Raw genomic sequence first — 24,960 nt, 5'->3', positions numbered from 1 at the left:
TAATAATAATGGCAATAACATCTCTTGGCTGTATTCTACATGGCAGGTCTTGTTTATGTGTTTTACAGAGATCAGCTCAGTTAATAATACAACCCTACAAGGTACGTGTTAGGCCTTTTACTGGGGAAGAAACAGGCACAGAGAGGTTAAGTAACCTGCCCAAGATAACACAGAGAGCTACTGGTAACAATTCTTGGAGTTGTTAACTATTCGGGAATTTCCATGAGAAAGACAACGACCGTGGGGCCCTCGCAATTCTGTGACTAGGAGAGAAAGGAGGTATCTGTTTGGATCCTCTCATGGAACAGAATTGCATTTTAGAGCTCAAAGAGACCACTGAATAATGAGGCTCTTTCAGCCTCATTGCAAAACACTGTGGGTCCCGCTGGAACTAAAGCCAACAGACATGAAATAGAGGGTGCGCGTCCCATCTTAATGTGTAAGATTAAATTTACCCAACCCGCTATAGGTTACCAATGCTGACCGGTCAGAACTCGTCAGAGATGCTATCTTGGTTCTGGCAAGGTTGCCCTTGGCAGCCATGTGAATAAGTCTGAGAATCAAGTGCTAATCTTTTTCCAGTTCCAATTAGGTTACTAGCCTTGAGACATCTTTATTACCCAATTATCTTTTTCTTTTCCTCCCCAGTACCTGAAGAGATAGCCTTGAGTTTTACTGGGAAACTAGATGAAGCAATCAGTATCACAACAAAGCCTTGCTATTCCACCCTCTGCGCTGATCCTACAAATCTCCCTGACGGCTCCAGGTAATAATGATACCAGTTTGTGGGGCTGTCTCCCACACTTCACTGAGTACCTTTTTATAATTTTATTTTCTAGTGGACAGGCTCATGTCTTATCTTTGCATCTCCATGACCTGAATGATAAATGCCCAGTGAATTATTGCAAAAGTGAACCCACAGCTTGGCCCTCTTGGCTCTTAAAGGGACCTGAATGTGATTGGCTTGTAGAATGGTCTCTGAGGTTAAATCTGCTAAGTTACTTCCATTTTGGTTTACACAGCACTGATACCTATCAATAACTGGCCCACAACTGTGCCAGCAGCGCAGTTGCTGGTGAAAAACAAGTGACGTCAGAAGCGAAGGCACACGCATTGTCCCACGGGCACTGGGCGGTGCTGGCAGAGGAGGCTGGCTGTCAATTCCTTAATCATCTGAGTCATGAAAAGATTGCTGATAACCAATTTAAACAATACCTCTGCTACTCAGGAGACATTGATTTCAATGCTGATGATTGACGAGGAAGGAGGTGGGTGGTGGATCTTGCACAGAAAGCAGTGAAGGGACTTGCCCAAAATCAGCCAGGGAAGGGCAAGCATGGGAACACGTACTGGTGCTTCTCACTCCCAAGTCTAGTTCTTTAGAGATCAATCCCCCAAAAGGTGTCCATGTGTGCTTAGCACTGTAGAGTTTTTGGAAGACTATCTATTTAACCGAATCCATTCTTCCTTCAATTTCTTTCAGATGGAATCTCGCTCTGTTGCCCAGGCTGGAGTGCAATGGCATGATCTTGGCTCATTGCAACTTCCGCCTCCTGGGTTCAAAGGATTCTCTGGTCTCAGCCTCACCTGTAATCCCTCCCTAGCTGGGATTACAGGCACTCACCACCACGCCCAGCTAATTTTGTATTTTTAGTAGAGGCGGAGTTTCACCATGTTGGTCAGGCTGGTTTCAAACTCATGACCTCAGGTGATCTACCCACCTCAGCCTCCCAAAGTGATAGGATTATAGGCGTGAGCCACTGCACCCAGCTGCTTCCTTCAATTTCAACTTGTCTCAGCAACCTTCTCCACTACCTCTCTTCTGAACTCCAATGCTCTTATAAATCCGTAACAACCAGCACTTAATGATAAGATGCTTGGGCTTTGTTTCTCTGACTAGATCATAAATTCCATGTAGGCAGGGGTGATACTTTATTTCGTTACTTCTTATAGTGCCTAGGACAAGGAATGGGTCATAAGAGACACAAAATATGTATTTGTTGACTCATGCAGTATCTGCGTTTGAACACGTAATTGGCATCTCTGTTCTACTTTGTGAGCACTTCATGAGCCAAGTTGCCTCCATTTGAAAACCCTTTCATTTCATGGTCAGGTCCCCCCAGAGGAAATTTTGAGATTTCCCCAGGAATTCCCTTTTTTGGGAATACAATCATTGCTGCTCGTTGACTCTTTCCTAATTTTTTCCATTGATATTCATTTGTAATTTACTTCTTTTGTTTTGCCCCCCCTCACTGTTAGCAGAAAATAGCAAGGTAGAGCAAGCACTAAAAGTTTAAGAACAAACAATATTGGACAAAACCACAGCACTGAGAAAACATCTATCCACTGACTTTTTTTTTTCCTGAAAACTGGCATGAGGAGAATACCTTAGTTATTTGATTATGATGAAAAATATCACCTTCCAGCCCTGAAACACCAGGAAATAGGGCTTGTTACCAGACAGGTTAGCAAATTAGAATATCATCATGAAGGCATGGAATGGACGAGAGGAGAAAGCCAGTAAGATTCAGTGAGGGGGTAAGAAGCCCATGTCAGGTGACATGGTGGCACCTGGGCTCCAGAGAATAGCAGGACTTCTTTCCTTATTGTCACTCATCCTCTTTTCCTCTTTCTCTGGTCTTTGACCTTGTCTCTGTGGTTTACAAAGCTGAGAAAGGAAACACTTGACTACTTTGGAAAATTTGGATTTAAGTGCTTTTTTTTTTCTGAGACGGAGTCTCGCTCTATTGCCCAAGCTGGAGTTCAGTGGTGCAGTCTTGGCTCACTGCAACCTCCACCTCCTGGGTTCAAGCAATTCTCCTGCCTTATCCTCCTGAGTAGCTGGGATTACAGATGCCTGCCACCAGGCCCAGCTAACTTTTTACATTTTTAGTAGATATGGGATTTCACTATGTTGGCCAGGCTGGTCTTGAACTCCTGACCTTCTGATCCTCCCATCTCGGCCCAAAGTGCTGGGATTACAGGCATGAACCACCGCACCGGCCAATAGTGCTTTCCTTTTTTAATGAAAAGAATAAATGATAATGAAATTGAGTTCCTCAAAATGTAGGAATGTATATATTCTAGTAAGTATACTTAAAAATCAAAGATGGAAATATTCTTTAGCTAGGTGCTAGAGAAGGATTATGGAAACTGGTCACCATACCAGGCACCTCAGAATAATCAAGGTGCTTGTTAACATGCACATTCCCAGCCCTGGGCCAGACTGCTGGGACCAGAATCCTGGGAGGGGACCTAGAGTTCTGCTTTTATTTTTCCTTTGAGATGGAATTTCACTTTTGTTGCCCAGGCTGGAGTGCAATGGTGTAATCTCAGCTCACCATAACCTCCACCTCCTGGATTTGAGCGATTCTTCTGCCTCAGCCTCTCAAGTAGTTGGGATTACAGGCGTGTGCCAGCATGCCTGGCTAATTTTGTATTTTTAGTAGAGACAGGGTTTCTCCATATTGGTCAGGCTGGTCTTCAACTCCTGACCTCAGGTGATTCGCCTGCCTCAGCCTCCCAAAGTGCTGGGATTACAGGCATGAGCCACTGTGCCCGGCCAAGTTCTGCATTTAACCTGCTACCCAGGGGACTCTGATGCCCACCAAAGTTTGAGGATCACTGCATTAGAGGACACACAGCTAAAAGAATAGATGCGTCCTCTACGTCATTATAAACAAAGAGTACTGACTTTTATTTTTAGCTTTTGGTGGGAGGGAGAAGGAAGTTTTTGAAAAGACTCACAGGTAGGGTTAAAACTAGCAAGTAAAAAGCCTGTGAGCATTTTTTCCTTTGATTTCTAAGGAAACTGGAAAAGAATATCCCTCTAGTTAGGAATTCCAGGTCAAGAGAAATAGCTTAACCTACAGTTCCAACAGCTTACCCACAAGCTAGCAGCATGGAAGGCCTTCCAATCTCTGCAGCCCAAACTGCCACATGGTCCTGCCTCCCTCCCACCAGCCCTGGAGTAAAAAGTCCTTCCCATCAGGACGGGCTCATCGTTAGTCACTCCTTTCTTACCATTTTCTTCCATTTCATCCTGCGATTCTGATACCAGGTCTTCACCTGCAGTTGAGTGAGTCCCAGAGACTGAGCCAAGTCCAACCTAGAAGGCATGAGATACAAAGGAAGGGTGAGCAGGATGGGGAGGAGCGGGAGAAACAGGATCCTGCTGACAGGTTCCAGACAGGCTCCAGCACTGGCTACGAAGGCTTGGACCAACCCCATCCAACCAGGTCTTCCCCAAAGCACTTTTCTTTCCTCCCAAGAATCCAACAGAGAAAACTTAGGGACACTGAGAAACAGATGCCCGTGCCTGAGAACACCTGGATCAGTCCCCATCCTGAAATATTCGTGGGACCTGAGAAGGATGCCTGGGCCTTCAACACACAGTCCTTTTCTTGGCTTGACAAGAGTATTCACTCTGACTCTCTGGCCCAATGTCCAAACTGGAAACAAAAGGCAAACCCGGATGCTGCTGATAAGAATCCCACTCACCACTCCAACCCCAGCCCCGGTCCCACCTCCGACAGGTGAGTCTCCTGGCTCCCACAGCCCATCTCCTCTGCACCCTCCCACAGGCCAGCAGCCACTCCGATGTCCCATGTTTCCCACTGTTCTCTAATCACTCCAACTGTGTTATTTCTGCCTCCCTAACTCAGTACTTGTTTTCTACCCATGGACGTGCCCATCATACTGCTAAATCCAGAACTGGTGCTCAAAAAATACTTCTAAATGGATCTATTCAATCATTCTAGCTGCCCTAAATTGTTATAACAATTGAAATGTTATAAATGAATAAATACGATAAAAATTCCTAAAGAGACATTAAATCCACAGCCCTTCATGCTTTTCATTCTGCTGCTAATCATGGTTCTGTACTTCTCTGTAGTGTTCTGAAAAGCCCTAAAAGTCAAAGCCATTTCTGGGGCTAAATCTTACAACACAGCCACCATTTCCTGAGCACCACAGCATTCCAGGCTACATGCTATGGTTCTGACATGCTGTCTTATCAATCCCATTCACAACACAGTGAAGTTAGGTATAGTTATTCCCATTTTACAGATAAGAGATTTGAGGCTTGGAGAGATGAGACTCTCTCAGCAATTGTGGCCAAATCCTGTCTGCTACCTGCTTGTGTAAACAAAGTTTTATTGTAACTATCCAGGCACAGTGGCTCACGCCTATAATCCCAGCACTTTTGGAGGCCAAGGTAGGTGGATCATCTAAGGTCAGGAGTTGGAGACCAGCCTGGCTAACATGGCGAAATCCCATCTCTACTAAAATACAAAAATTAGCTGGGTGTGGTGGCAGGCACCTGTAATCCCAGCTACTCAGGAGGCTGAGGCAAGAGATACTCTTGAACCTGGGAGGTGGAGGTGGCAGTGAGCCGGGGTCACACCCCTGCAATGCAGCCTGAGTGATGGAGGGAGACTCTGTCTCAAAACAAAACAATACAAAAAAAGCAAAACAAAAGCTACTTCTGTGCTACAATATCAGAGTTGGGTAGTTGTCACAGACCACATGGCCCGCAACGTCTAAAGTATTTACTATTTGGCTCCACCTAGAAAACCTTTGCCAACCTCTGGCAGATGGTGGTAGAATTAGGAAGTGGGGTAGGATTCAAACCCACGATGTCTGACGCATACACCAGCTTCTATGTCGGGGCTCACCCCACCCACAGTGTATCTGCACAAGTTGAATCTGTCAAAGGGAATCACAGGGATTCATCCCAGTATGCAGCAAACAGCCAGGTAGGGCAAGTGGAATGAGAAAGGGAAGTCTGTAGTGAGGCTTCCAACGTCAGCCCTTGAGACTACAACCATTGACCAAACAGGAAAATAACCCAGGTCTCCATCCACACCAAATGAATATCTGCCTCCCTAGGCCAACATCAGCTACCTCCCTGCTGCGCCAGCCCTGCTCAGCAAAGCAGCGTGGACTTCAACTGCAGCAACTTGGGACAACCACCCTTGACAGAGCTTGGGGCAGCAACCCCAGTTTTTGCAAGGTTTCTGAGAATTGCCGTCAGTGAATCTCGGGCCCACAGTCTCACCTGCCTGCTGCATGGGGAGGCTCAGGCATGGGTTTTCAGCTGCAGCTCTCTACCTGAGGAGATCGAATCATCAGCAAGGCCTACAGGAGCATCCCCCTGCTCTGACCAGGCTGCACAGTTTCAAACCCCAATAATACAGAGTCTTCCTTCAAGGGACCCTGGAACTGGTCTTAAACCTGCGCTCACATACATCTGGTCGTCTCTGTAGAAGGGCTACTAGAAGCTGGCAGTTTTATTGAAAGTGATTAAGGGCTAAAGCCAATAAATTCCCAGTGCCAACAGCACTTGGCTCTGCCCACAAACGAAGCACTGCTTCCCAAGCAGTCACTCACCGAGAACCAAGAACCCAGAAGGCCACCCCACAGACTTCTGGTCTCCTGGGTCTCCCTGGAGATGGGTCCTCCACAGCTCTCGTGGTGCCTTCCCCAGCCCAGTTCACCTGAGGCCATCAGGTGCATTAGTCAATGGAAGGCTCAGTTCGCAGCTCTGCCACTGCATTAGCAAACAGTATTAGCTCACTTGGGAAAAATGCAGCCCTGACTCACTCTGGCTACAGAAACATGCTTCACTGTCATCAGCTTTCTCTCATTACCTGCCACCGTTACAAATTCTCACTTCCCTGCATATTCACTTAAATGGGGTCACCTAGGGAACTGGAGAAACAAACACAGAGGAGGAGGGCGAGAGCTGTGGCAGGAGGGAGCGCTCATGGCCCTGGTCACGTAGAGAGGCGAGGAGAGGGCGGGTGAAGATCCAGCTTCTATGCCAGCCAGATGGCGTCTTCCCCAGACAAGTGAACCAATCCTGTGTAGGTTACCTGAGAGATGCCTGGGCAGGTATCAGGGAGCCCCACGAGGTTTATGAAGAACTAATGCTTCTGTGAAAAAAATTCTCTCACTCCTAAAAAATCAGCCTAAAGTGTTAGCCACGCGTGCTGAGGCCCATTTGACACATCACCATGCAGCCACAGACAATGGTGCCCACTCCACTGGGTGCACAAGTTCATGAGGCTCTCAATTACATGCTAGGAAAATCAAAACAGCCATATCATACCCGGAGATCCCATCTATTAGCCTCTGGTTCACAGACCTGTCTCCATCATCTGCCCAAAGACACCCCAAATGCACAGGTCTAAAACAGAACTCACCTGTCCCTACCTCAGTCTACCCTGTTCTCTGCCTTTCCAGTTCAGTTCATGGTATCCCTGTCCACCTGGTGGCTCAGTTCAGGAACCACGGAATTCTCAACTCTCTTCTTGCGTTCTCCTGCAATGTTGATTCTGCCAATTCTCTCTTCAAAATTGTCCTCCTCTCACACATGGACACAGGGAGGGGAACATCACACACCAGGGCCTGTCGGGGGGTGGGGGGCTAGGGGAGGGATAACATTAGGAGAAATACCTAATGTAAATGACAGGTTGATGGGTGCAGCAAACCACCATGGCATGTGTATACCTGTGTAACAAACCTGCACTTTCTGCACATGTATCCCAGAACTTAAAGTATACTCATAATTAAAAAACTGTCCTCCTCTCTATTCTTGCCTCTCTGTTCCCACTGCCACCCTTTAATTCATGTCTTCAGTGACGGTCACTGGATTCGCTCCTAACTGGCCCCTGCTCTGTCTCTGGCCTCTCTCATCCATCATTTATGGTGCCACCACAGAGACAATTCTAAAATATAAGTGTAGTCATGTCACTTCCAGCTCCTAAAGGCAGTGCCAACTGCTTAAACAACCAAGTCCACATCTCAGCCAGGCACACGAGGTCCCTCCCACCCTTCGGTTCACCTCTACCATTTCCCTATTCACACCTTAAACTGGAGAAGTCCTGGACACTTGCAGTTTCCTCCATATACCTGGCGAGACATGCTTCTTTGCCTTGTATGTGCCAAGCCCTCACTGTGGGATGCCCCATCCCTCCTGAAATCAAAGCTCTTCTTAAATTTTGCCTCCTCTGAGAAGGCTTCTGTAACCCCAGCTCCCACACTCAGCAGTAGCCTGTGTTCCTACTGCACTCAACACCACACATGCACCAGAGCCTGGCTTGCTGCACCCTGTAGTCATTCCTTCCCAGGATCCCTTTCCTTCACAACAGGACTCTCTTGACCACTTTCTGGACCTATAATTCTGGCCAAAGTGCCCCAGTGGCACCCAGAAGACGCTTGGCAAACAGCTGAAGGTGCCTGGTTAACAGAAGCAGAGGCTAAATTTTCAGTCCGTGTTATACAGACTCCTCTGCCACTTAAATTTGTATCAAAGAGCTACTACATAGCTTAAGAGAATAATTTGAGGTTCTTTCCCTTACTCTTTGATAAGACTGGTGTCCAACCTGATATGGCCAAGGCAGTGGGCAAAAGAAGAGGAAGAAGGACCTGGGAAATCTCCCCAGTAAATAGGATCACACATTATTAGCTCAGCCATCTCCAGAGCCGGTTTGAAATAACAAGATGAGATGCACACTATTTTTTTTTTTTTAAGAGACAGGGTTTCACCTGGAGTGCAGTGACGTAATCTGATGCAATCATACCTCACTGCAGTCTCGAAATCCTGGGTTCAAGCGATCCTCCCATCTTAGCCTCCTGAGTGGCTGGGACAATGGGCCCACACCATCACACCTGGCTCATGTTTTAATTTTGTAGAGACTGGGTCTCACCATGTTGCCCAGGCTGGTCTCAAACTCCTAGCCTCAGACGATCCTACTGCTTCAGTCTCCCAAACTGCTGGGATTACCGGCATGGTGGCATATGTTGCAGTTAAGATAGTAAATTAAAGAAAAGGAGGTGAGGCATTGAGGCCTCCACGAAAGCAAGGGTCACAGCCTCCCCAACATGGATCTCAGAGGGTTTTAAAGAAGGGGCTCTCCACCAGGTCCTCCTGGATCTCAGTCAAAGGGTTCTGACTTGACATCCATCAAATTCACCAACATGTTTGACCTCCTCAACCAAATCAATCCAGCCCTTCTCAAGCAAGAGCCAGGCCAGCAAACTGCGACACTGGGGAATTAGCAGGAGGCTGTGGAGAAGATTGAGAAGATCATGAATCCCAATTCCAGATCTAGTCCTCTGCCTCTCATCCTAAGTGTGAGTGGTTTGAAAGCCAAGCCGGTTTCCCAACTGATCGCCTGAGCAACAATTTGCTAAACTTGACCTTGTTTATTATACTCAAATAGTGAAGTTCAAATATGAAGATAGAGTGCTGAATATAAGTTCAGCCACAGGTAGGCTCCAGGGACCGTGTGGTGGATTCATGTGGGCTGGTTTCTGTTAACCAAGGTCGAGATGACTTGAGCCAAAGAGTGGATTCCTCCATAGCAACCTGCCTCACTGCCACAGTGCTCTGGCTCCATGGCCCACAGTCGGAGCAAGTCTCCCCTTCTCAAGGGCCTTAACTGCGAAGGGTCCCTTCCCTGTGTCCTCACCTGTCTGGGGTAGACAAGTACTTCTGCTTCTGGAATTTCTTCTCCAGGCCCATGAGCTGCAGCTCGGTGAAGATGGTGCGACTCCGGCGGGGCTTCTTCTGTCGGGGTGTGGGCTGTTCCGTCTCTGACTCGCTGCTGGCTAGGGCCTCGCCCCCTGGGGCCTCAGCAGAGACCGCCTCCGTGACCGGGTGGCAGGACAGTGCCTGGGCGATTCCTGGGGTGGCAGGGACCAGGTGGGAGATGACGGTGGGCTGGCGGGTGATCACCGAGAGGAGCGGATATGCCCGCAGGGAAGGAGAACCTGGAAAACAAGCAGGGAGGTAGGTCACCATAGGGAACGGTGCGTGGAAACAGGCTGGGACCTGCGGAGGGCTACTGGCTGAGGTCTGCTGATGGGCAGGGCCCTGCTCATAAGGAGGTACAGATGGAGGGAGAGGAATGAGAAGTAACTCAAGACCTACAGCTGCAGGGCGGGCACGGAGATCTGCTCAGCTTGGTGTGGGAGGATGAAGCCCACAGCCAAGAAGAGGTTCCTGCAAGTCCTCTGGTTTTAAGTGGCTCTTTCCCCTCTCTCTCCCTTCAGAATCCCTAAATTTTTGGTCCATGGAACCAAGAAAATGAAAAGAAGTAGTCAGGAAAAGCTAGAAACACACATTTCAGAAACTGAAATAGATTTGTAATATGCAAACTTCCTGAGAACCACCTGTGGTCTTTATAAAAAGACATGCTTGTGGCTATGAATTCCTCCTGAGAAGTCTGTGTACCTTGAATCATAGCATTTTTCAGAGCTGACAGGATGTTTTGGGATTATTTAATTCAGCTCCCTCATCTCAGAGGGAGTGAATAGCCCCAGAAAGGTTAAGTGAGTTGCCTAAGATAATGTAACTAGGAGGAAGCAGACAGAGGAGTCAAACCAAGTTCTTCTGGCTTGAGGTCCCATGCTATCACCACATCATGAATCACATGGATACATCATTTAGAAGAGGGAGAAAAACAGATTTTAATTCACATGAAAGCTCAGATTGGTATGACTGGTGCCTCCAGCATTGTGTTAAGGAGGATTCTCAGTCTGGTCAGAGCTTGGCTGAGGAAAAGGTGCTGGGGTCGATGATTAGCAATGTCTGCAATGAGCATGTGGCCGGGGCAGGGTATGGTGGCAAACAGACCAGTGATGTGCCACTCCTGCGTTAGGAATTTCAAGGCAAGAGTCCTTTTCTGTCCAGCAATCTGTTAAATCGGTAAACTTCAAGTGAAGCGCTCTTTCCTTTCATTTTTCAACATAGAGCTTAAAAACTGCCTGGATCATTACCTATGTAAATCATTTTATCTCTCAGTTTAGTCATCTGTACAGTGAGTAAGAAAAGTAGCTGCTTCCAAAGAATCCTTCACACTCTAATATACTGATGCCACAAAAGGACCTCTCATCCTCCCCATTTAACATCTGAGGAAAATGGAGACCCAGGGGCTGCCCTCTGGGATTCTGTCCAGCCCTGACAAGTGACTTCAAGGCCACAGCCAGCATCTGAGCCATCCAACATTCATACTGGCTCTGAGTTGAAACCGACTAACCTCGCAGAAGCCCAGGTACTCAGGAACTCAGAAGCCCACAGTCCCCATGTACTACCCCTGCTCTGCTTTCTTCTCTGGTATTGCATTTCTCTTCTTATTCCTTCCCATGCCTTTGTTTGGACCCCAGTCATAGTTATCAAAACAAATAACTTCTCTTGTTCTTTGAGTCCACATCTAGCAAGGCCCAATAGAAACCACAAAGTGGTTAAGTAACAATAAATCACCACTTGCTACAACTTCCATTAACTCTCCAGCCAACTTCAACACTGGAGGTTTTGTGCTGTGGATTCTCTTTAAGAAAAAAAAAAATCACCTGGGAGTGATATTTTGTAGAAAGAAAATGAGGATACGTGGGCTTGCGGTTTGGATCTCACAGCCCACATCCTGAAATGATACTTCTTGAAAAAGAAGCTGGAAGCTTCTTAAAAAGGCGTAAGATGTTTCTCATCTCAAATCACCTTACTCTAATTCTGCCAGTTCTTTCAAAAGAGACTATCTTCCTTTAGCAGGCTAATGTGTAACCTGGAAACTAAGAAGTTTATCATTGTAGGAAATGACTAACAATCCACCCGTAAGTAAGGCTTCGTGTCACCTTTCTCTTTTGTAAGAGAGTTAAACATTTTTTTGCCCAACATTAAAATTTTGAAAGTGTGGTAATGTCTAGCATTGGCAAGCATATGGGGAAATAGGCATTCATGTATTGTTGGTGGGTGTGTAAAACAGTATAATCATTCAGGACAAATTAAGCAGTATCTACAATTTGAGGTCTAGGTGTACAAAGATTTATGTACAAACATATTCACTGCAGCCTTGCTTATCATTGTGAATGGGGGAAATAACCCATATGTGAATACCTCTCAACAGGAAAATGATTAAATAAATTGTGGTGCATCCATAGTATGAACTACAATGTAACCATTAAAAATAACTATCTAGGCCAGGTATGGTGGCTCATGCCTATAATCCTAACACTTTGGCAGGCTGAGGCTGGAGGACTGCTTGAAGCCAGCAGTTCAAGACCAGCCTGGGCAATAGAGTGAGACCCTATCTCTATTTTTTTTAACTTACTTTTTTTTTAAGTAGAGACAGGGTGTCTTGTTTCCCAGGCTGGTTTTGAACTCTTGGCCTCAAACAATCCTCCCATTTCGGTCTCCCAAAATGTTGGGATTATGGGTGTGAGCCCCTGTGCCCAGCCAGAGATTCTGTCTCTTAAAAATATATATATATGTGTGTGTGTGTGTATACTGATGAGAAAGATCAATGAATAGATGGATAAACTATATATAAACTAATATGAGAAAAATACCTAAAATATATTGAGAGAAATATATGATGTATAATCATTTGTATTATCATTCTTTAAAACTATGATTTTTTTTGTCTTCATTTATAAATGCATTTTTAGAAGTCTAGAAAGCTAGTTATCAAACTATTAATGGTGATAACCTCTGGGAAAAGACTTGGAATAAAACAGGATGAAAAGGAATCTACATATCTGCATCTAATCCTGCATTCAGTCCAGACATGAATATTTATGGAGCATCTACTGTGGGCTACACTCTGCTCTGGAAGCTGGGGAGATAGCAATGAATACTATAAAGTCTCACCTTCATGGAGCTTAGATTCATGTGGGGAGGCAGATGGCAAACAAATAAACAAGTAAATACGTAAATAATGCCAGGTAGTGATAAACTATGATGAAAAATACAGCAAAGTGTGAAGATGGGGCAGGTAGGGTGGAGGGCAGGTATTGGGGATGAGGAGTCCGGGAAGGCCATGGTGGGAAGATGACCCTTCTGCTGGTAAGCACTCCCACGCAGAGCAGAGCCTGGAGAAGGCATGGGACAAGCACCCCAGCCCCAGAACCAGCACAGGCAAAACCCGAAAGGTGGAATGAGCATAGGTTCAAAGAACAGCAGAAAGACAGGCTAAGCAAGAAGCCAAGGAGAGAAAATTGTGGAGAGATCTGATGGAGCCAGATTACACAGGGCCTTGTAAGCCAGGACAAATTGCTTGGATTTTATTCAGAATGTGATTTTTTTTTTTAAAGCCATCAGCAAGATGTGAGCTGAGGGAGGACACGATCTGACTGATGTCTTTAACAATCCCTAGGGCTCTGTGTGGAGGTTAGACTGCAGGGGCCAGGGTGGAAGCAAAGAAACTAGTTAAGAGGCCAGGCCCTGTTCTTCTAGACCAGAGGCAGCAGCTACAGCAGTGAGAGAGGGTGTATTTTACAGTTAAGTTTGAGATGACTTGATGAAGGACTGAACGTCAGGTCTGGGAAGATATAGTTGCCAGGAGATGTCTGATGTGTTGGTCTTAGCAACTGGAGGCAGGATGGTGCCCTTTACCAAGATGAGAAAGATTGGGCAAAGAGCAGGATTGAGTGAGAAAACCATGATTTCTGTCTTAGACATCTTGCACATGTTGAAGAGTCAGTTAGATAGAGGTTGGGTAGATAGGAGTCAGTTAGATAGAGGTTGGATTAGAGACACAACTCCTGGGAGTCTGTGTGGTCATGGGATTGCATGAGATCGCCAAGGGAAGGAGTGGAATAAAGAAATGAAGAAATGCAAGCACTGAGCTCTGGGGCACACCAACATCTGAGGACACAGAAAGGAAGAGGAGCTGGCCAGAGACACTAAGGAGGGGACAGAGAGGCAGTAAGAAAGCCAGCGTCTCTTGACACCCCCAAACCTAGATGATACTTCTGCATTATTTACATTTTTGCATAGGCATGTATTTTTTTTAATCTTTAAAAAAGGAAAGTTACATTGAGTTATAAGTTTCATTCTCATTCTGAAGTTTTATTTTATATGTTCAGTTGTCAAAAAGAATAATCATTTGTTGATCCTTGGTCCCAAGGAGTAGTTAAAACTTCATCTGAAAAGCTAGGCAAAGAAAACAAGTCTAGAAATTCCAGAAATTGAGTGTATAATATGTTTAGTTTTATGACACTTCTGGTAAAACAAACATTATGGGTGTTCTCCTGGAAAAGGGGAGCTCTTTAGTCCATTCAGAATCCAAAGGTCTAGAGAATTTTCTCCATTTATGTCAAAAGATGTCTGGGTTCTTGAATCATGTTCATTCTTTTAAAGGAAACATCATTTAATGTAGAGAAATAATAGTCTTTTCAACAAATGAGGCTGGTGTGGTGGCTCACGCCTGTAATCCCAGCACTTGGGGAGGTTGAGGTGGGCAAATCACTTGAGGTCAGGAGTTTGAGACCAGCCTGGCTAACATGGCAAAACTCTGTCTCTACCACAAATACAAAAATTAGCTAGGTGTGGTTGCATGTACCTGTAATCCCAGCTACTTAGAGGGCTGAGACATGAGAATCCTTTGAACCTGGGAGGCAGAGATTGCAGTGAGCCAAGACCATGCCACTGTGCATGATCAGAGTGAGACTCTGTTTCAAAAAATAAATAAATAAAATAAAAATTTTTTAAATAATTACTTTAAGAAATGGTGCTGGAGCAATTGGACATCCACATGCAAAAATAAATAAATAAATGAAACTTGACCTCGTAAATTATTTTTAAAATTCACTCAAAATGGATCATGGACTTTCAGTGGAAACAAAATCTATAAAACTTTTAGAAAGACACATGAGAAAATCTTTGTGATACTGGGTTAGGCCGAAAAGTCTTAGTCATGACACCAAAAGCATGATGCATAAAATAAAAAGGCAAAAAACTGGTCTTCATCAAAATTAACAATTTTTGCTCTGTAAAAGATACTGTTAAGAAAATGACAAAAGTTGCACATTGTGAGACCTGACAAATCTCACATCTGATTAAAAAAATGATTTTTACCCAGAATATATAAAGAACTCTCAAAGTTTGACAATTAAAAAATAATCCCATAACAATGTGCAAAAGGTTTGAAAAGACACTACCAAAGAGGTTCTATATATGGCAAATTAGCACATGGAAAGATGCTTAAGATGATTAGTCATGGGAGAAATGCAAATTAAAAACCACAGAGAGGTACTGTTACACATCTGCTAAAACAATCAAAGTTTTTTAATGAACTGACAGTATCAGGTGCTGGTGAGGAGGTGGAGCAACTGGAACTCTCCTTCACTGCTGGTGGGAATGCAAAATCCTACAGTCTCTTTGGAAAGAGAATTAGCAGTTTCTTATAAAGTTAACCAAATGGTTACCATATGACCTAGCAAAACCCCCACTAGATATTAACCCAAGTGAAAAGAAAACACAAAACCCTGTATACAGATGTTCATAGCGGAATTATTAGTGAATGTCAAAAACTGGAAACAATCCAAATGTCTCTCATTTGGGGATGGAAAAACAAAAACTGTTATAGACATGCAATGAAAATACTATTCAGAAATACAAAGGAATAAAACTATTGATACACACTGCCAGGTGCAGTGGCTCACACCTGTAACACCAGCACTTTGGGAGGCCGACGCGGGCAGATCTCTTGAGGCCAGGAATTTGAGACCAACATGGCCCACATGGTGAAATTCTGTTTCTACTAAAAATACAAAAATCAGCCAGGCATGGTGGTGCATGCTTGTAATCCCAGCTACTCAGGAGGCTGAGGCAAGAGAATTGCTGGAACCCAGGAGGTGGAGGTTGCAGTGAGCTGAGATCATGCCACTGCATTCCAGACTGGGTGACAAAGTGAGATCTGATCTCAAAAAAAAAAACTAAACAAAAAAGTATTGATGAATAGTGGATGAATCTCAAATGACTATGCTTAAGCAAAAAGGCCAGACTCAAAAGGCTATATGATTCTATTATACGACATTAAGGAAAGCCATAATTAAGACTAGAGAATAGACTGCCAGAGGTTAAGTGTCAAGGAAGAGCTTAACCACGAATGGGAAGCACAGGAGAACTGGCTGGGACTGGGGGAGATTCGAGGGGAGGTGCAAAGATTGTTTTTTGTCTTAATTGTGGTGGTGTTTATATAACATTTTGCATTTGTTAAAACTTGTTCTTCTACCAAATTAGTGAATTTTTACTAAATATAAATTAAAGAAAATTTTTAAAAGAAATTAAAATGTTACACACATTTACTACAAAATAAATTTAAAACAATTCAAAACTACATAAAGTAGAAGACTCCCCTCACTGCTTTCAACCCCAAGTCTTAGAGATAAACTTACAGAATTGTTCCTATGTACATATATATGACCTAAATCCAGTAATATGTATGCTAATCTATTGAAATATATAGTTACAAAATGCTTATTTTACAAAACATAAATGTGTTACATTGTTTTTTCTGAATGGATAGCCAAAAACCTTTACACCATATATTGACTAATTCAGTAACTTACAATGGCAGGGTTAAGATATAGTAAATTTCCAAAGAAATGAAGTTGGGAATTTTTGTTCATCAGAATTCTGGAAGTCTGCTGGGGAATTTCCATCAGCAGAATTCCAAGAATCTCCTGCTCTCCAGAAAAGCAGCCAAACTGGGGGGAAAAACTACCCCTCCCAAGGGCTACCCTCTGAGGAGGTGGCCACAAATTGGAAACACAAGGTATTAGGGACAGGGAATGGGTGGGGGGAATAGAAAGTTAGAAAACCGAGAGGACGAGACACATTTATAGAGGCCGCTGTGCATTTGCACCTTGGGGGAGAGTGAAGGCTATTTAGAGAAGATTTCTGGAAAATATTTTAGGGAGTATACTTTGTGAAGTCCATGAATATACTTCTTTAAGAAAAACTAAAATAAAGATCTTCATGTTCAAGGCTTCTTTAGTCAGATTTCTGTTTTACATCCACTCGGCCATATGGGGCCCTAGAAATAGTTGGGTTATATTATGTATACATGGGTCTATTCCCAGATTCTGTTCTGTTCTACTGAACTAATATATGATCCTATTATAGGATCACTCCACTTTAATGATTGTGGGTTTTTAGATCGTTTTCTCATCTGGTAGAACGAGTCCCCATCTTTATTCTTCTTACAGAATTTTCTTGGCTATTGTCATTTATTTTTCCAGTTGAACTTCTTTTTCTCATTAGAGACAGGGTCTCCTTCTGCCACCCATGCTGGAACATAGTGGTGCCATCATAGGTCACTGTAACCTTGAATTCCTAAGCTCAAAGGATCCTCCTGTCTCAGTGTCCCAAGTAGCTGGGACTACAGGCACACACAACCACACCCTGCTAATTTTTTTAGAGGTAGGGTCTCACTATGTTGCCCAGACTGGTCTCAAACCCCTGACCTTAAGTGATGCTTTCACCTCACCCTCCCAAAGTGCTGGGATTTCAAGTGTGAGCCATCATGTTCGGCCTCCAATTGAACTTTAGAAATAAACTTGTTATACTCTGAAGAAAGCAAGTCTCACTAAAAACTTGATTGAGTTACACTAACCTTATAGATTAATTTATAGAAATGATTCTACCGATGATCCTGTCCTTTAGTAGGCTGAAAAGCAATTGCTGGTTATTTTAAAATGACTTTTAGAGATTTGGTTCCATAAAGCTTAAACTAATGAAGGTCTTCATGAAAAAAATAAAAAATACAACTTCTGATGAATAATAGTGACTTGAGGCAACATCCTAATCACCAAAGTCCATTGTTAACCATCTTGAACCAAAATTCAGCTCTAAGAGTGTACTCTCCCCACTGGCTGAGAGTACCTCCCTGAAGTTGGAGGTGCACACACAAGGCTACTGTGATACTTAGAAACATTTCAGGATCTTAGGAGGACCACCATTGTCAATAAATAGAATCGCCATAAGGCACTGTCTTGAGCTCTTGGCATTTGATACGTGTCTAAAGTTCAGAAGAACAGGCACGGCTAGAATGGGAGTTGGTGGGTAATGTGTGTGCTACAAACCACTGGATCTCCTGAAAAGCAAATCCTTGGGGAGCGGAAAAGTGAGACAAAATATACTCGAGCCAGCTGCTTGCTGTCTTTTCTAATTTTAATATATGACTTGATTTCCAACAAAGTAGCATTGACCCAGAGCTTTAATTTCACAAAGCGCTTGCATTCCAACATTTCATACTCTTGAAAACAAGTACTGTGAAACAGTCCCACCATAAATCTATATTTTGACTAAAAATCAAACCCAGGTTTTAAAAACAGTGCAAAATTATACATTAATGCATACATTAGGAGACACTTCGGTTACTGAGAAGACAGATAACTTACAACTCTAAGCATGTCTTTCTCTTTCCTGAGAATTATCACAATGTGAAAATGTTGACTGGAGACAGCTGCCCTGCTACCCTAGATCATTTACATACACTTGTGAAATTCAGGCACATTATCTGCTACTGAGAATGTGATGACTGTAATAAACCAAAGACATTGTTTAAACAAACACAGTTTTAGTTGACAAAAGGAGTGTAAACATGACTCCATTGAACACATTTTCTAATAGATGTTTTTCTTCAACCAATCCCTTTAACCAATGTTTCCCTCTAGGATGGAGATCACATAACTGTGTGTATCATTTACCTAGAAATACTTCCCTGCCAAATGTTTGGCCTTTTTGAGACTGTGTTTTTGAATTCTGGAAAGCCTGAGTACATTAGCGTTTGGTGGATGCTGGGACATCCAGGGAGCTTGGGGAGATATGAAGCATTTGTTAGGCTAAACAGCGTATTTTCAGTCACGCTGGTTCTGAAAGCTGTCAGTAAACTCGTGCATGTGAACATGCCTAGGCCAGGCATGTAGCCACTTCAGGGGTGCTGGTTCCTGGCACATCTCCTCCATCTAAGTCCTTCATGGCAGAAGCCAGATCCGTGCAGCTACAGCCGTACTAGAACCTCAGAGCAAAATCCCCCAAGTATAGTTTCTGGCCTCACACACCTCCTGTGGGCTTCTCCTCCATTCCTCCAACACTCTAGTCTCCAGATTGACTCTCCACACCCACATTTCCGACTTACACAAGCAAGGGCCAAAGGTCTGAGTGGATAAGAATCTCTAAGCTGGCTGCTTGACTGATTTATGTTCCAGGAATGTGTGACCTATATATGCACAGAAAGCTTCAGAGGGACATAAACAACACACATACAAAGACACAGGCCCAGAAGTATGCAGATAACCTGGAAGAGGGATGCCATGGACAATTGGGCAGCAATAGCTGCTTCCTAAAACAAACAAAAAAAACATAAAATCACCCACATCGAAGTATTCCCCTAAGCCCCTATTCCCACCAACTGGCTGGAAATTTGGGGTAGTGGAAAGACTTCTATTCCTGACTCACACGGTGACCCTTAGCAGGTTACCAAAACTTTCTTAGTTTCAATGTCCTATAAAATTCTGCCTCCTAGATTAATGTGAGGATTAAAGGCATTAATGAATCTGAAGTGCCCAGGAGAGACTTGGTTCCCTTTCTTTCCCTTCCTTCACTTGGTTTCATGATGCTCAGTGATTGAGCCAAATTAAAGTAGATTAATTTTCTTATCAAGAAAGCACACCTACTCATGAAGCATACATATGTATCTTCTCATCCTCTGCACATTCACATGCAAAGTGAGATTCAGCAATAGCAGAGTTGGCCAGTTTCTCTTTGCCCAGTGGAAGTCTTCCAATGCCCTTGCAGCCATGTACTGAGACTGACAACAACCAGGGAGCTCAGAGAAGTCAGTCAGCAGAAGGGCACACCTGGCCGGACAGCTTCCTCAAAACTACCAACACTCACACAGAAAAGCTTGAGAGTCCCAAGGCACAGCCCTTCACAAGACTAGTAACAGGCAAGGAAGGATGGAATTGGGGGACACAAAGCAGAACCAAAGTCAATTTCTAAAAACTGCAGGAAGGGGCCAGGCACAGTGGCTCATGCCTGTCCTCCCAGCACTTTGGGAGGCTGAGGCAGGTGGATCACCTGAGGTCAGGAGTTCAAGACCAGCCAGGCCAACCAACATAGCAAAACCCCATCTCTACTAAAAATACAAAAATTAGCCAGTTGTGGCAGTGTGTGTCTGTAATCCCAGCTACTTGTGAGGCTGAGGCAGGTGAATTGCTTCAACCTGGGAGGTGGAGATTGCAATAAGCCGAGATCACGACATGGCACTCCAGCCTAGGAGACAGGGTAAGATTCCATCCAAAAAAAAAAAAACCTACAGGGAAAACAGATACAGGGTGGTTAAAGTTACTTTGCCTTGTCTTATAATAAGAGTGAGCTTTATCAAAGTAGAGCTGAGTGTAGGTAGTCACCAGACGTAAAAGTTCCATGACTGTGTTCCCATGCATATAATCTGCAAGCCTGGGAGAGAGAATAACAGAGGGAGGGAAAAAATACAAAGAGATTCTGAGTAGCCTTTTAACTGTGATTCACCAAGTTTTTAGTCCAGCAAGACTGAATGAAACAGATGCACTCTCTACAGATTCCGGCTTTGTGTGACTGAAGAAAACAGAAAATGTTTTAAGAGGCCAACTCAAAGGCTGACAAAATGTCTTAGCCATTAACTACCTCATTTAGAAAAGAAAAAAGCGGGGCCGGGCACGCTGGCGCATGCTTGTAATCCCAGCACTTTGGGAGGCTGAGGTGGGTGGATCACAAGGTCAGGAGTTCAAGACCAGCCTGGCCAACCTGGTGAAATGCGTCTCTAAAAAATAATAAAAAAAAAGAAAAAGAGGAGGAAGAGCATTTTGTGAGTGAAATGTAAGTGAATTAGAAACACGGAATAAAATAAATTTATTCTAAAATCCACATTAGACTGCCATGATAGAGACTCTGAAATAACCATCTAGTTAAATAAAAACTTAAGAAGGTTACAATGGTTTAAAAATAAAGGGCAGAGAGGTGGAGTGGGGAGAAAAGACTGGGGAGATTTAGAAAAACGAAGCAAAGGACATCCGAGAGACCTTGGAAGGCTGATTGCTTCACACCATCTTTTCAGATTCTTCATTTTGCAGAGTCAAGCCAAGTCTTACACATTATCCTGCAATGCACTAGAACTGAAGACACCCACGAAACCACTCAGCAATGCTGGGAGCTAAGTGAGATCAATTATGCTAATCCAACAGGTGAGTTTCTAGACTTTCTCATGCTGCCTAAAATGGCACACCACCTAATGTGGTCATCATGCAGTCCGCAGCCTCCACCGCCCTTCATCTCTGTTGGCCAATGAGCACGTGGACATGGCATGGTCTTTCTCCTTCCAGCCATGCTGTTTTCTATATACACCCACACCTACTTTCATCCATGCTTCACAAGCACTGCCTGACAGAAAGGTGCCAGGAACAGCTGCCATTTAGTACAAAGACAGAATTAATTATGCCTACCTTTTTGCACCCACACATTTTGTTTGTGTCCTTATTCACTCTTACTTAAATCAAACCTTGAATCAGGAGTTAAGTTGTTTACCCATCTGTTTCTCATGAGATTGAAAACCTCTTCAGGAAAAAAATGTGAAACTCTATCTTCCTGGTGCTTAACTCCAAGCTTTATTGAACTGATTTTTCCTGGAATCAGAATATCAGGGCTCTACAGCCTGTGGTTCTGACACCTTTGGGCTCTGTGACCTTGGTCCAGTCATATTTCAAAGCTTCTGTTTTCTCTTCTATAAAATGGCAATACTACTACTTTTCCACAAGCTTGGTTGAGAATAGCATTGGATAATGAGTATGAAAGACAATGAAGAACTATCCCAAAAAGACACTGATTTTTTTCAAACACCCAACTTAGCAGACCCAAGGAATGTTCCATATTGTAAAAATGCCTCAATTCACTAAGAAGTCACAACATTGCTTTGCTGTGCTAACCTCATCCATCCCTCTGCCTTATCCTGACATTCAAAGAGGCAAAGTCTACACACAGTTTCTTGGGAGAAATTCTCTGGTTCACTGTCATCATCATTAGAGAACTCTATTGAACAGCTACTCAGCTCTGTCCTGACTGGTAGCGACAAGAAGAGAAGCAATTTCTGATCTGTGCCTTCAAAAAACTAATTATTTAAAGGTAAAGAGGGAAATGTGGCAAATGCTGAGTGGCATAGAACTGTAGGAATTCAGGGCAGGCTGCTGGGTCCTAGAGAGTATGGTGCCTGGAGACGGGGTGAGCTGTGAAAAGAGCAGGAGTGGGGTTACAAGAGGGGAAGCGGGGGATGGATTCCAGAAGTACTGCCGAGGAAAACCCAATAGGATCTGGAAATGACCTGCAGGGGTGGGGAGAAGAGGGGTAGACACATAGGAGGAGGAAAACTCAAGACCCTCACGGTGACTGCTGGATTTGGGGCCGTTGAGAGAAATCTGAAGTCTCCAATATGAGAATGTTTTGAGAGAAAAGATGAGGCTCACAGTCTGAGGTGACAGACACCCAAATGTCAGAGACAGTCACAAGCTGAGGCTCCCCAGAAGGACTCTGAGATGAATACATAAATTCACACAAAACCAAAGTTGAAGGATTAAAAACAGAATTCACCTCCCAAGAAGACAGATTTAAGGAACAGAGGATGAAGGACTGGGCCATGGGTACATCTTCATCGACAGGGCTGGAAAAGGACATTGTCAGTAGAAGAGGCAGTCATTACAGCCTAAAAGGTGGTAGCACAGGCCAGAGAGTACAGGGCCAACAAAAATGGCCAAAGAGAATTCCAAGAATGACAGACATTCAACAGGGTTACTCATTAACAAGCCTTTTCACATACATTTGGAAACTTTCTCCCCTTCTCTGACTATGGCCTCTGGAAGTGGACCATAGTCCTGGTTTAGGGATCTCCACCAGGCATGCTGGGGAGATGTGCATAATGTCAGGGCACAGGGCCCAGATTCCAGAAAAAGCTACTGGAGATTACCTCTCTGCACATGGCCCCCTGGGTCCACAGGCAAGTTTCTGATTACCCAGAAGGAGGATACATCTGCCAAACTCAGAATATTTTATGCAAAAATGTAATTTAAAAAACCCAATCTGGGCCAGGTGCAGGGTGGCTCATGCCTGTAATCCCAGCACTTTGGGAGGCTGAGGCAGGTGGATCACGATGTCAGGAGTTCAAGACCAGCCTGGTCAACATTGTGAAACCCCGCCTCTACTAAAAATACAAAAATTAGCCGGGCATTGCGGCAGGTGCCTGCAATCCCAGCTACTTGGGAGACTGAAACAGGAGAATCGCTTCAACCCGGGAGGCAGAGGTTGCAGTGAGCCGAGATCACACCCTGTATTCCAGCCTGGGCGACAGAGCAAGACTCCGTCTCAGAGAAAAGAAAAAAAATTCATTCTTCTCCCTACACATTTTAATCCTGACTTAAATCTCTCTATGGCTTGCCTTAGTTGCAAATAATTAAAAACAAAGGGAGATAAAAGAGGATAAAATCTGGCAGGGCGCGGTGGCTCACACTTGTAATCTCAGCACTGACCTCATCACCTGAGGTCAGTAGTTTGAGACCAGCCTGGCCAACATGGTGAAACATCTCTATTAAAAATACAAAATTAGCCAGATGTGGTGGCATCCACCTGTAATCCCAGCTACTTCGGAGGCTGAGGCGGGAAAATCACTTGAAACTGGGAGGTGGAAATTGAAGTGAGCCAAGATGGCGCCATTGCACTCCAGTCTGGGTGAAAAGAATGAAACTCCATCTCAAAAAAAAAAAAAAAGAGAGAGAGAATAAAATCCAATTTAACTCAGTAAATTGTGGAATCCCTAGTATAAATACAAGAGATCTACACACTAACTGGGGCTAAAACAATACAGGAGAAGACCATGTCCTGGCCTCGTGCAGTGGCCCATGCCTGTAATCCCAGCACTTTGGGAGGCTGAGGCAGGAAGATAATTTGAAGCCGGGAGTTCAGGACCAAAGTAGGCAACATAGTGAGACTCTATCTCTGTGAAAAATTTAAGCATTAGCCAGGTATGGTGGTGTGAGCCTGTAGTCTTAGCTACTTGGGGAGCTAAGGCAAGAGGATCACTTGAACCCAGGAGTTGGAGGTGGCAGTGAGCTATGATTGCACCATTGCACTCAGCCTGGGTGTCAGAGTAAGACTCTATCTCTACAAAAAAAAAAAAAAAAAAAAAAAAAAAGTCAGTGTGGGGTGGGAGAAAAAAAGAAAATTGAAAATTTAATTAAATAAATACATAAAAGACAGACCAGGTCCTTCCCCAGCTTAGGGTCTAGCCAGGATGGTAGATGATTTAAAAAGTAGTAGTTCAGGTGCTATAAAGAGTATTATTTAGGGGCTGGGGACAGTGTCTCATGCCTGTAATCCCAGCACTTGGAGAAAATGAGGCAGGAGATCATTTGAGGCCAGATATTTGAGACCAGCCTGGCCAACACAGCAAGACCCCATCTCTATGGGGAAGAGAAAGAATATTTAGGAAGATCTAATCAAACATAGGCTGTCAGGATTCTCCTGAAAGAGTGGCATTTAACTGAGTTTCTAAGAATGAGGTTAGCTGAGATTCCAATCTGAAATAAATTGAATGATAAAAAGCAACAAGTAAAAGTTTAAGATAAGCCAGCATAAAAGTATACAAGTTTGCCAAATTATAACTGTTTAAAAAAAATAGTAAAACCAAAAACCTCAGGAGTAAAGAAAATAGAGGAAAAGGCATTTGTGCCTCATTTCAACTTGTGATGCTGGAATTGGTTCTGCAGAGTAAGGACAAGCAGGAAGAGCTCTCTGCTGGAACATGAAGGCAAGTCGTTAAACTAGAGCACCTGCAAACAAACCAGTGTCTGGCAAGGTCCCCAAAACATAGTCAGTGATTGGATGATTTCCCATTGCTGTGAGACTGGCATCATACAGGCATTTCCATTGGGACATTTCCATGTCATGCAGACAGTTGTATGACTTCTACGGAATTCCACTGATATTCTCTTTCTGGTATTCTATTTTTTTTTTCTTTTCTTTTTTTTTTTTTTTTTTAAGACAGAATCTCACCCTGTTGCTCAGGCTGAGTGCAGTGGTGCGATATTGGCTCATGTAACCTCCACCTGCTAGGTACAAGTGATTCTCCTGCCTCAGCCTCCCGCGTA

General features: G+C 44.0%; 1 protein-coding gene across 1 annotated transcript in view; it reads right to left on the bottom strand.

The window, feature by feature from the left end:
* BARX2 (BARX homeobox 2) overlaps positions 1 to 24,960 on the bottom strand; it is a 75,975-nt gene that overhangs the window by 5,737 nt on the left and 45,278 nt on the right. Inside the window, exons 2-3 of the mRNA XM_002807286.6 lie at positions 9,477 to 9,777; positions 4,024 to 4,108 (exon numbers count right to left, since the gene is read on the bottom strand). Coding sequence (XP_002807332.4) covers positions 4,024 to 4,108; positions 9,477 to 9,777 — 386 coding nt within the window. The remainder of the gene's footprint in view (positions 1 to 4,023; positions 4,109 to 9,476; positions 9,778 to 24,960) is intronic.

Source organism: Callithrix jacchus, chromosome 10, assembly GCF_049354715.1.
Source record: "Callithrix jacchus isolate 240 chromosome 10, calJac240_pri, whole genome shotgun sequence".
Lineage (NCBI taxonomy): Eukaryota > Metazoa > Chordata > Mammalia > Primates > Cebidae > Callithrix > Callithrix jacchus.
This window is presented reverse-complemented; position numbering and strand designations above follow the sequence as displayed.